Source organism: Mauremys reevesii, linkage group 11 (assembly GCF_016161935.1).
Source record: "Mauremys reevesii isolate NIE-2019 linkage group 11, ASM1616193v1, whole genome shotgun sequence".
Taxonomy (NCBI): Eukaryota; Metazoa; Chordata; order Testudines; family Geoemydidae; genus Mauremys; species Mauremys reevesii.
Window position 1 is genome coordinate 61,185,739 of NC_052633.1, and position 13,643 is coordinate 61,199,381.

The 13,643-nt window shown below is 43.5% G+C and overlaps 1 protein-coding gene across 1 annotated transcript in view; it reads left to right on the plus strand.

Moving 5' to 3' along the window:
* The first annotated feature begins 10,689 nt into the window (after positions 1–10,689).
* Positions 10,690–13,643, plus strand: part of ACTR3 (actin related protein 3) — a 48,539-nt gene continuing 45,585 nt past the window's right edge. The window contains exon 1 of the mRNA XM_039495067.1: positions 10,690–11,015. Coding sequence (XP_039351001.1) covers positions 10,972–11,015 — 44 coding nt within the window. The 5' untranslated portion in view covers positions 10,690–10,971. The remainder of the gene's footprint in view (positions 11,016–13,643) is intronic.

Below are 13,643 nucleotides of genomic sequence, written 5' to 3' on the forward strand. Positions count from 1 at the left end.
ATGGGTTGGTGGCTGCCCAGCGTGTGGGGCTGGAGCAGGGTAAGCATCCGAGTCAGCCCGCCTGGGGGCACTGTGAGTCGCAGCCAGGTGGGGTGGCTGCTGAAGGTGCTAGGAGCGTCCCAGCCCTTTCCCAATCTCAGCCGCCCCGCTGCCTCCGCCCTGTGCTGGGGAGGTAGAGGGAGGGGTGTAGGCAGTGCACCATTCACTTGAAGAGGCAGAGCCGGAGCGCAGCTGCCGCGCCGGGCTTCAGGAGGGACAGAAGACACCCGTGGACCGCTCACCGTGGGGAGAGGTACAGTCTCCCCCTTGCACCTTGCCGAGGGCAGGAGGGTTGCACTCAGGCTGGGAGCACCGTATGTGGAAGAGGGTCTTGTGCCTTCCTGGGGAGGCTGTGCTCTGGCCACCCCGGCTGCCCTGGGGCTGCTTTGCCCGTGGAGAGGGGGGCTAGGGGCGGATATCCCTGCTTTGAGGGGCTGCTGCGGGGAGGAACAGAGCCAGTTCTGGGGCTGTGGGGGGGAGGCAGAGACAGGGGAGAGTTTAATTTTTGATGGAAAACACAAAGGTTGCTGTAGGCCGGTTGGGTGCTGAAGATGCTGTGCCTAGAGGTGCGTAAGGTGTAAATCCGGCCCTGATCATAAGGTGGTATATTTCTAGTCCTTTAATGAGCCTATGTCAGTTTTGCTCACTTTACAAGCCAAATCACTTTTTTCTGACTGCCAGATCTGGACGCTCTACCTGCAAACTTGAAAGTATCTTGAAAGTCAAGATGTAGTCTTGCTTGCTTGTGCATCATAACTACAGTACTAATAAAGATTCTTCAATTCTGTTGATGCAAGGGTGAGCTCAGACTTTCGTAGCTGTTTAGGCTCTGCAAGACTAACCAAGCAAGTAGCAGGGCAAGCTTATTTTTGCCAGTGAAATAGGAAGATATAATTCAGAATACTCACCAGGAGCCATTCTGCTGCATAAGATGTCAATTGTCTGATCATAGACAAACTGTAAACATGGTTGCTACTGATATGAGTCTGCTCCCAGTATGGACAGAGTGGGGTTTATTTTTTATATATCGGAGACAGCCAAAAGCAAAGAGTCATGCACCCTTCTGCTGTGCTGGGAGCATTCCAGCAGCATCTCTGTTTATTCACTGACAGTAACTTTATACATGAGCAACAAACAGTATATTTGCTATGAGCAATCACAGGGTGGCAGCATAAAGGTAAAAGCATTTAATGAATTTGAATGAAAATTTGATGTCTTAAGTGGTACATAGTGGGGTGAATTTTACCCTTTGTAAGAACACGGCAGAGAGGATTCTAGTTTTCTTTGTGTTCATTATTTGTTGCATTGTTGCTCTAAACGTGAGCACTTTGAACATGACCATACTGAATGAGGTCCTGAGGATCCCCTGCTGTTTTACCACCCACAACTCCTTTAAACCTTATGCCTCCTCTGTGACTGCTGCTATAGCTATTCCCAGATCAACCAGTAGCATTTCAGCATTGCGCATGTGCATTCTTCTTGGAAAAAATCAGCAAATGTCACATAAATATCAGCTATGAAAGTCAAAGCTGATCCAATGCAGCTCTGACTTATGCAATTTTCAAATTTGTACCATAACAGTAGCAACAGATACGCCTTACTTTCTCACAATTTGGGGAGGAACCTTAGGCCGGGGTTATATTGTATTATTATTTTTTTCCGTTATTAATAAAGGCCAATCTCAGGAAACAGGCATGCTTGGACACTAATTCAGGGTCTCTGTTTTTTGTTGCGGATGGGATAGAGTAGGGGTCGCAACCTTCAGTACACGGCCCATCAGGGTAATCTGCTGGCAGGCCATGAGACGTTTTGTTTATATTGACTGTCCACAGGCATGGCCCCCCGTGATTCGCCGTTCCCGGCCAATGGGAGCTGCGGGAAGAGGCGCGGGCTGCAGGATGTGCTGGCCGCCGCTTCCCACAGCTCCTATTAGAGCTATTCTATGAGTCTATGGGGATATAATGGGGATATTCTATGACACACTGATGGGCCACGTGCCGAAGGTTGCTGACCCCTGGGATAGAGTATCAGCTCATTCACAACTAGTTTCCTAGCATTGGAAAAAGAAAGATTTACTTTAAAAAATGAATCAAGTGTGGGACAATATTGAATCCGGTGGTGTTATGTCAAGATTGGGGAAGACACAAGGTTTTGTGGGTTTTCCAGCTTTTAAATTTAGGAGTGGAGCATAATTGAGGGAGGTTGTGCAAGGGGCTATGTGTACCACTGTGTCTCATTCTCCATGCTGTAATAATGTATCTTTAGTTGCTGTGATGTCTCAGGACTCAAAATGGCATATTATTTTACCATTGCTCCACTGAAAGTGGCAGGGTCTAGCAATGAATTTCAAACCCTGTTTACTATTGTACTTCTATGTACATACAGCCTGATTAATTCATACTTGTGATTGGGGATGTCATAGGTTTACTCCCCCACTTGGAGCTTTTGGGTTCCAAGATGGGAACCTGCATGAGCTCCTCTAAACTAATCCTAGTCTAGATCTGGTCCTGCTGCCACCAGTTACGTTTAAAGTGGATAACACACTGCCTGTTCCCCCAAAACTCTCCCTGGGGAACACAGATTCAATCTCCCTGAATCTCAACACAAAGGGAAGCAGCCCACTTCCCCCCTCCCTCTCTCTTCTAGCCTACTCCGGAGAGATACACACCGATTCAACTCCGTGAATCAAATCCAGGAGGAACTCACTCTTCCCCCTTCCCCTGAATTTCCACAAGAGAAGGAATTAACCAAGTCCAAAGAAAAGAAAAGAATTTATTAAAAGAACAAAAAGAAAGTACACTATCTCTGTAATACCAGGATGGAACAATACACAGAGTCTAACCTATAAACCTGGAGAGAATTCCCCCTCCCCCCTTTCTTTCTCAGTAAAAGCAAAGTAACAGCAATAGAAATAAAGAGATTCCTTCAGCAAAACACACAACTGCAAATGTAGAAATAAACTTATAATACTAGTATGCCTTTCTAATACTCACTAGACTGAATAGATGAAAAGTACTGCAGAAACCTGGGAGGACTTGATTAAGATGACTGGACTCCCCTAGCTTACAAGGGAGACTCAACTCAAAACAAAGAACACAGAAAAAAAAACTTTCCTCCACAGAGATTTGAAATTATCTTGTCCCTGATTGGTCCTCTGGTCAGGTGTTCCTCAGGTACTGCTTGTTAACCCTTTACAGGTAAAAGAGATCTTAACCCTTAACTAACTGTTTATGACAGGGGAACTCTATGAATTAGAGATATTTGTGAACAATCAAGTGACAGGGTAGGAATTGCAGGCCAGGGAGATAAGAGAGTAGCATTAGGTCTGTGCAGCTGAGGAGGTGATCAGGGAAGACAGAACTTCTGTCTTCTCCCTTGCAAATCTGAGCAGCTGACACAGAAGGAACTCCATGTACAGAACAAAGAGCTCCACATAGGGTCCATAAGGATACCACATGACAGCCTGCAAAATTGCAGAGGTAGGGAGAAGAACTAATAGCCATTTTGGGACATCCCAATTGGCCAGGCTTATCTGTTACCTGTTACAACATTGCTAAAGGAATAAAAATATAATGGCATGCAGATACCTTCTGTCTCAACAAACACACACGTGAATTCTGAGCACAGTGTCATTAAAACTTTGCTATTTAAATATTATGTGAAATTTACTGGAGAGAAGATTGCATGAGGAATAAAGTGAAAAGAAAATTCTCTTCACATGTAGTTTTTCTCAGTTTGCATGATTAAGGGTATCATCAACTTCTTCTTCTTCTTCGCCACTTCCCTATTTGGGGTCTGGGACTTTTATAGCCTTCTTCCAAAACTCACAATTTGAGTCTAGCTGTCCTGCATGTAGCATATGCAGCAAAATGTAACATAAACCTTGCATATTATTTTTTAGGCTCTTGCCACCTAAGGAAGCAATCACATTTGAAATTCCAGGCTGCACATAATTGATCTGTTTAAAGTATACAATTTTTGATACAATAGCAATGATAATGTCCAATGTACTAGATTCTCCTCAGCCAGCAGTTCTGACAAGGTCTTGAGCCCTTTTCTCACCTTCCCCTGGCTGCTAACGTTCCTATGTTGGCTGTCTTGAAACTCTAGCTGTTCTTGTTGCTTTTTTTTCTGCTTCTTCATGATATTACAGATTGCCTAATTACCAATAAGCTTTGTTAATAAAGTATTTTTCTCACAGACTAGAGAGAGCAGAATAAGAAAGAGAAAATAATTGTGACATCAGGACAAATTTAGGACTGAGACTTTATTGTAAATGTAGGTGAAATTATCTTTTGAGTGATATATGGCATGATTTACAACTCATAGTCTAGAAGCAGTTATGTTCCTGTATTTGGAATGTCCAGATTGTTGCTGGCACAGAATGCTCGAGGCAGCAGCAACAGTGGTTCGTTGCCCGGTGTGCTTCGCTCCAATAAACACACCAAGGTGGAGAAGCAGATAAAGTTTATTTGAGATCTCAAAGCTCGTGCAAGGAGACACACACGTCTCAGATCAAGCACACCCATGCAAGCAGCTCTCTCTCTCTCTTTATACATGATTTCAGCTAAGCATCTCTATTACCCCCACTCCTCATCCCCCTTTACTCCCCCCTCTCCTAGTTCCCATATAGCGGATACATTATACGGCTAGCAATTACACTAAGCAGGTTAAATCATTCTTGGCAACAAACAAATCGTCTCGTTAGTGACTTTTTCTTGACCGGTTATTTTGTTTTACTCCCTCTTCGTTATCCTGCCTCCCCACCCCTTCCCTCTAGCCAGGTGCAAGTAGGTCTCATTATTGCCTCCTGGTATCAGTGTTGCACTGATAACTAGCTACTACACACTCCATTCTCGGTTACTGGTTTGTGACGTCGATTACAGTTTAGCTTGGGGCCCTCTAGGCATGCATAGAATAACTTTGGTTCATTCAGGCCTAATACAGATGCCTGATGCCACCAACAAGATTATATGCAATTATACACACATACATACACAAAGCTATGTTAAAAGAACATTATTAAGGCTGCAAAGTCAAGTACTCAAAAATTAAGAAATGCTAGAGTTAAGGTTGCCTGTGCAACCTTACTTTGCTCCTCCCTTGCACACGTGTATTATGATACAGTCTTTAATTACATTATTACATATTGTTTTTTTTCCCTACAAACCACTACCTCATTCAGTGTGCAAAGTGGAGAGTGCTCACTTAATGATCAGCAGTCCAATATTTTGTTTTCTCCTAATTGGGCAGCATGTGGCCCAGTGCCTTATTTATTGTTCAAATGCTGCTCTGAAGACAGAATTATTAATTTACTTTATGGGCTTTGCTGTGATGCTCAGCACTATAGTATCTGATTGCTTTACAAATATTAATGCATTCATTTTCACAATGCCCCTGCAAGATTAGGGGAACTGAGATAGAGAAAGATTAAGGTCAAAAGTATCCACCTAATATTGGGTGCCCAATCTGAGATGTATAGGACCTGATTTTTCAGAGGATTTAGCATTAGTCCTTTATATGTTCAATCCACAGCTTCTGTTTACTTCACTTACAGCTGTGAACGCTCAGCACTCCTGCCAATCAGACCACAGTGTATCTTAGTCACACCCCCAGGAAAATCAGGAATATTCAGTTAGTGACCACCTGTGAAAAGTTTGGATTAAGTGACTTTACTTGCATCATATAAGAAATCTGCCCTAGATTCTCTCTTTAGGTGTTTAACTTCCATTGATTTCAGTTGAGTCAGATGCCTGTATACTTTTGAAGATCTGGGCCTTTGGAATTTTAGTTCAGAGCGAGTTATAATCAGAAAACTAATGGGGATTTCTAAAGAGTCCAATCACAGTCACTAAAGACAAGCAACTATGGAAAAAAATATTAAGATGAGATTCAGTTTTTTTAAAAATAGTCTGAATTTCAGTAAAATTTGATCACACACCCTCCCTACTCTCCAATGTATGCACACATACTAAGCATTTCTAATTTTAAATATTTTGGAATAAATATTCTATTGGCTTCATCAAAATTTGTTTTAGAAAGACAAAATGCACATGGCACTGTGTAAATATTTAGCTGTATATACATGTTTTCTTGTAAACTAATAATAAAAAGGAAGGTGTTTTATTTTCAAAAGTTCCAGCAAAAGAACAGATTCCTGCTTTGCTGGTGTTGTGAAATATTCCTGGCTTTAAGACTGCATTTGAATCTATTTCCATTGTTCCTTTGATTTCAGTGATCACAAACTACACATTCTGTCTGGAGATCTCAGGCACATACAGAGTCAAACAGATCCCCAGAAGTTCTCCCCTATTGCAAATAATTGAGATTGCAGAGGAATAATACAAACAGCTGTAGATTAGCAAGGGAATTTATTCAGTCTTCTTTTGGGAACATATCCCTGCACCAAGGTTAATTTGTGAGTTGTAAAAATTTTGTATGTATTTTGATGGAATTAAACAATAACGGTTGTTTCTAAATCCAAGACAAACTACTAAGCGGTGATTAGATACCAAAATGATATATGCCTTAAATATTCCACATATGGACACACAGATAGTAAAGAAAATAACTGCTCTCCTTCCTGCTAATTACTTCTTTTATTACAAAGGGGACAAATACTGGACCTGTATGAAGTAGCCCTCAAAATCTACATATGGTACTTATATGGCTTCCATCACCATAGTGTCTGTGCACCAGATAATCTTAAATGTGCTTATCCTCACAACACCTCATGAGGTAGTAAAGTACTATTATTCCCATTTTCCTGACTGGAAACTAAGAGACTAAGTGACTTGCCCAAGTTACAAAGGAAGTCCATGACAGAGCCAGTTGAACCTGGGCCTCTTAAATTCTGAGCTAGCACTCTGTTGGATCATAAGAGCTACACATACGTGCTCCAAAAAGTATCATTCATGTGTATCTGCACAGTCCTTCCCCACCATCTAGCAGTGGCACCTTCTTACACAAAGTGAAATTCCAGGGATAAATTTCTAATTCCTTTCTTTTCTCCATTCATTGCATCTTTCTTTTAATTTTGCTCTTTGGGCCTGAATCTGTATTTGGATACACAGAGCTACTCCTTTTGCATCCCGGAGAGGAGTTCAGTAGCTGGAGGGGAATAGCCCAGCATGTTCGGGATGCTGAAAAGCATCCCATCCAGTTTAGTAATGGCATCAGCACTGCCAAAGTTTTGATCTGGCATCTGAATCCTGTAAAATCCTGGGACAAACCCCCGAAATTGTACCATCAAAATAGAAATAAGAGTTACTTCTCTTATTACATTAAAAAAAATCTGGTCTGGAACACATCTGATATACAAAATCTCTAATTTGGCACCAATATGCTTCTGAATCTATATAATTTTTGTATATATACCATCCATTTTTACCATCTAAAGTTAGTATATATGTAACTTCTCCCTGTCCACCAAAATAGTCTAGATACCACTGTATCATGGTGCAACAGTACCACAAAAACACATATCCAGCAACTGTATCCAGCTTGGCCCATCTGGGTTTTGGCACTGAACACCAAAATCATGCTGTTACTATACAATCATATGGGACTTAAAGTTGAAAAAGTGGGCACATGCTTATATTCTTTGCTGTATTGGGGCAAGAGTGCTCAAAACTTTGAAGAATTGATTAAAGAAAAAATGAGAACTCAACTCACAGCTGAAAGGCCTAATTTTGCAGCCTTTTCCCTAGAAAAAAACTCTCATTGGCTTTAATGGAGGTTTTGCCTGAGCAAGAGCTGCAGGATTCCAAACCTTAGTTTGCATTGTATTCCAAAAAGAGGAACCTACAGTATATCACAAGGTACTGAGGAAAATGCTGCAAATTACACATACTCTATTTGTAAACATCTCAGTCAGGGCCGGTGCAAGGATGTTTCGCGCCCAAGACGAAACTTCCACCTTGCGCCCTCCCCCGTCCTCAAGCCCCCGCCTTGAGGCGCTCTCCGTGGCAGCTCCCCCCCTCCGCCCTGAGGTGCCCCCCTTGCGGCAGCTCCCCCCCTGCCCGCCTCCGCCCCGAGCACGCCATCGCTGCTTCACTTCTCCCGCCTCCCAGGCTTGCGGCGCCAATCAGCTTAGGCGCCGCAAGTCTGGGAGGTGGGAGGAGAAGTGAAGCAGCCATGGCATGCTTGGGGAGGAGGCGGGGCAGGGGTGAGCTGGGGCGGGGAGTTCCCCTGCATGCCGCCCCCCCCCCCTTACTTGCTGCAGGTGGCCCTCCCCGCACTCCCCTGCCCCAGCTCCCTCCGCCTAAAGGCCGGCGACGACCAGAGCGGCCAAAGAGCCGGCCGCCGTGGTCGCTGCCGAAGAAAATGCTGACCCCCAAATCCTAGCACCCTAGGTGACCGCCTAGGTCACCTAAATGGTTGCACCGGCCCTGATCTCAGTATAAAGATACGATCTGTGCTTTTGGATTTTGCATGTAAATCCACTGTAATTTAGTAAAACACAAAATGCAATATCATTGCTCTTCTGCAATGTCATTTTTAATATAGACTCAGACCAGAGAAACAACACATAAACTGATAGAAAAGGGCTGCAATGGAATTATTTGCTACATTTGTATCACTTTCCACATAAGCTACTCTACTTTTTCCTAGTCTTTGTGCTGTCAACCCACAGAGGATGCTTAGACCAACAGAAGAAAACTACTGGATGTTTTCCATAGACTGCATTAAAGTAAGTGCTTGTGGGTTTGATTTTACATTCACTAGTAAATGGCACTACTATTGAAAATAAATAATCAATATACTCTTATAGCAGCTTTTTGATTATTTCTTCTCCATTTCAGCTGTAGTTCTAAAGTGCCTTATGTAGACTAATCAGAGGCATTATGTTAGGATATTGGATGTTATAGAGCTATTAGTCAGTTATCATGCTTTCACTGTTTTTCCTGGACAAAAGTCCCTACAGCAAAATGTGATCATGTAAGTACTGCAAGGGATACTGTTTTGCTCCCTGAGTCATGGTCTTCTTTGATATTTGGAAGGAGGCCAGCCCTCAGGCTATAGGAGTGCCTTTTCTTTGTCCCATGAAATTCCATTCTGCTTTTGCTGAGATATTAACCATTACAAATTTCAATTTTACCTTACCTGTACTCGCCTTTTTCAGGAAAATGTTGGCAGCACCCAAATGTTCTAAGGCCGAACTCACAATACTGCTAAAGAAGCAGCAGCAGACACTGTCCTGAGAACACATGGGAACTACGAAAGCAGCTGTAGCAGTGAGGTAGGAAAGACACCTGGCATAGGTTCCCCATCCCCAAGCCATTGCACCTGGTCCCATTGAACCATACCTTCAGGAGGCCCTGAATGAGACAGAAACCAGGCCAGGCTCTCTCCCATCTCCAAATCCTCCCCAGAACCGTTATCTGAACCCAGTAACCATTCCTCCCCCATGGGGATGTCATGACATCAAGCTTGCTATGAAGCTGTAGATGTGTAGAACCATAGTTACCCCAACTCTACTGTACAGAAGTGAAATGTGGGCACAGAGGAGGTCTGAAGAACATCAGATGGATGATTCTTGTCCTATTCATCAGCTGCTCCATATCAAGTGGCAGGACAGGATTAGAAATTAGGATATTCAAAACCGAACCCAGCAACTGCCTTCATCAGCACTGGTTTGGTTTTAGCCATTTTCTTGGGATGGACATATTATTAGAATAACAGATCAATGAATTTCAAAGCATGTGTACCGAGGAATGTGCCTACATGGTTGGTAATCATGTGGGTGTCAAAAGCTTTGGTGGTGTGAGAAAATTGCCAGTGATGGATATAAACTGAATATACAACTAGACCACCTTAAGCACTTTGCCAGAGATCAATCAAGGTGGTGCTCAATTTGCAAGGAGGCCACAACACTTTGAGATTTGCCCCTGAAGGTGATAAAACACTGGTCTTGTGGCAAAGCTGCCATAATTGACCCCCTGACCTCTTAGATTGTATGTTTTTTTGAGTGTAGGGAAATTGTCTTTCTGTGTCTAATGTGAAGCATATGGCACATTTCTCAGTGCTATAAATAATTAATAAAAGGACACTACCAAACTTTTAAAAACAGGTCGTCTTGTTATTATTTTCCCATTTATTTTAGGGGATTTTTTTTTTATTGTGAGAAGAGCTACTTGCTTTTTACCAGTGGAAAAAATGCATATACAAAGAGGACATGATTCACAAAATGTACTGCTAGGAGACAGCTACTTCTGTCTGCTCTTGCATTTGGATGCTTCAAAAACAGAACCAAGCAGTATCCACTTCTGCATTTAATGCTTAATCCACATTTATATAGAAACTGAGTACTCCCTCACCCTGCCATTTCAAAAGATCCCAATTACTGGGACTTGAGTCTGGTGGTGCCTGCAGCCCTCCTCCCCAATCCCACTATTTCAACAGGGCCAATTTACAGGAACTTGGTTGATTGTGGTTTAATCTTTGCAATTCTTCCTCCCTCCATCTAACAATCAATTGTCCCTGTGTCTTTTCCCAAATAACAGAAGGCGAATTATTCTTTCTGCCTGTTTATTCAAATAACTGGCAGATCTCTTTTTTTTAAAATTAATCCTCCTTCAAAAGGACCTTGAAGAATCAGATGGTGAAACCAAGGCTCTCTAAAGAAAAATAAGGGGGCGGAGAGGCGCCCGCCCGCTTTACTTCACACCCGTTCGTAGGGACGAGGACGAGAAATTGGACGTCACTGAATGGTTCGGTTGCTGCGCCCGCCCACCTCGCCGTGCTGCGTTGGGAGGGACGAGGGAGTCGGCCATCTTGGGTTCGCCCGGACTGTGAGCGAGCGAGCGGGGGAGGGACTGGCTGGTTGCGGAAGTGGCCGCGTTCGCTCGCCCGTAGTGGAGAGAGAGCGGCGAGAAGGAGAGTCCAGGGGCCCCCACCGTTCCCCGGCCAGCACCGTCTCTAGCGAGGAGGATGGCAGGGCGGCTGCCGGCGTGCGTGGTGGACTGCGGCACGGGGTGAGCGCGGGGGCGGCGAGCCGGCGATGAATGGGCAGCGGGGAGGCAGCTGACAGTTTGGTACCAGGCACCGGGGCGCCCCCCTCCCGCGTGGGTGCCTCAGGCCGGTGCGGGGTGGGGTGGCTGCGGGGACGTGTCTTGCCCCACAATAGCCCCCCCCCCCCGGGGCGGTGGTATCAGCGGGGAGAGGAGGCTGGAAAGCGGGGGAAGGGTTGAAGTGAGCACCCCTCCCCCGCTCCCCCCATTTCTCCCCACCGCCCCCTCCCAGCGCAGCTCCTTCCCTCCTCCGCATACGGCGTTGTGGGGGCGGGCTCCCGCCACAAGAGCACCCCCTCCCCCAGATCTGGGTGGGCGCGGGCTCCCACCCCGACCTCAGCACCCGCCCCCCGACTCCCCGTGGGAGTGGGCCTCTCCCCAAGTGGTACCATCTCCCACCCCCAGTTCATTTTTGGCTGACTGTGCAAGATCTGCTCTAACCCTCCAAAATCAGTCTGACTCAAGGGGCAGGGTCACACCCTAAGGTGAGGATTCTCCCCTCGCCCTCTTGGGTTTTTTTTTTGTAGGGTCTCCTCTCCACCCTAATCTCATTCATTCCGTTTGCTGCTCTAGAAATCTTCCTGTCTCGGTCATTCAGGAAACAGTGTTCCCAACCCTTGCCTGTGAATCTCCAAGACCAATCTTGCTGCCTGTGTCTTGCAGGAAGCAGGCTCCTGCTCAGGGGCTGGTGAGGTTAGGGTGGACCCTACTCATAATCCAGATAGGATAGCAAAATGACAACAATGTTATTTATATTGTTCAGTCGTGTAATTGTGTGCATTAAATATTCTGAGCTCACGGGTTATTGCTAAATACCATGATTTTTTTAAATGTATAGATCAAATCATTTATTCAGTATTACTTCTCTATAGGGGAAACCCTCCCCCTCTTCTAGTGAGCAAGCGCAGCGGAACTTCCTTAGTTTTGTCAAAGCCTCTTCCTGCTTTCAGGCTTTTATACCTTATAAGGCAGTTTTCAGTGTCAAACCTGAACCAAATCCTTTTTATAAACTACTTTGTATTTAGCAACTAGCCGATGAGGAGTAGAGAGAAAGTACCAGTGATAGCTAATGCAAATAGAAGGAAGGGACAGAGGTTCAGAATTCCTTTCTGTTGTTGCCTGTGTTTGCTGCTCTAGTCTTGCCACTGTGTGCAAGACCCTGTAGGTAACAGTAGGAAGTAAAGACTGAGTTTGAACTTGGAAGGATTACCTTGTATCCTTAATGGAAATGCAGGATTTTTTTCCGTCCTGTGAGTTACTGATTAGTGTGCGATTTTTACAGATGGAATGATTTATTTTTAAACATTCCAGAAGGCTTTATTGTAGAATCTATCAAGTTTTTTTTGTTGTGGTTCTAGCTCCTCCTGCTTTTCTACGGAAAGTGAATGTGTTAAGTGACTGTGCTATCTAAGCTGCTCTTATTTGTTTCACTTCCCATCCATTTTTGATGTTTATAGAAAGTTTTGTTTTAAACTAAAATTATGAAAAATTCAATATTTGGCATATTGCAAACTCAGAGTAGATGCATATTTAACTTTTGGGGGGACTTGATCTTTCAGAATTTAAATTACATTTAAAAGTGCCAGTTTGGACTAACAGAGCATCAATAAATATTCACTTTTATAAACTACACACTTGTATGTGTATAAAATGGTGGTGCAGTAATGGTAACTTAAGTAAGGCTGCATTTAGAGTTACAGCGGGAATAAAAACCTTGAATTTATATGAAGTGTGAATGTACTCTTTCCTTTTGTATTATCACATATTATGTATTAGATAGGGAGCGCTTTGTCATATTCATTATTTTTTATCATGAAGTATTTCAGTAAAGCACCTACTACAGGTGAGTACATGGCCCCTGCCCTGAAGGGTTTATAAGCCCAGAACCTGTAGAAAGAATTACTTATACTTGCAATGAATTTCCATTGTTTACAGTGGTCTTCGTACAGGAGTAAAGGATCCCTTTTATTATTGGGGCTTACATTCAAATAGGGGAGTAAGAGACTATATAGAACAAGGATTACAGTAATGTGGTTACTCAGCAAAGACGTGTACAGGTCTTGAGGGTTCTGTTTCTCTCTCTCTCTTTTTTTGATACTTTGATGTTTGTAGGCCCCACTAAAATGTACTTTAAAGAGAGTCTTGTACTGATATTCTAATTGAGACTGTTCCCACCAGTTTTCATTTATATCCACTAAACCAGTGGATCTCAACTTTTCTAGACTATATCATCCCTTTCAAGAGTTTGCCCCAAGTTTCACCTCACTTAAAAACTACATGCCTACAAAATCAGACATAAAAATACCAAAGTGTCACAGCACGCTATTACTGAAAAATTGCTTACTTTCTGATTTTTACCATATAACTATAAAATAAATCATTTGAAATATAAATATTTTACTGACATTTCAGTGTATAGTATATAGAGTAGTATAAACAAGTCATTGAATGGGATTTTAGTTTGTACTGACTTCGCTAGTGCTTTTTATGGAGCCTGTTGTAAAACTAGATGAGTTGATGTGCCCCCTGGAAGACCTCCGTGTACCCCCAAGGGTACTTGTACCCCTGGTTGAGAACTACTGCACTAAACTA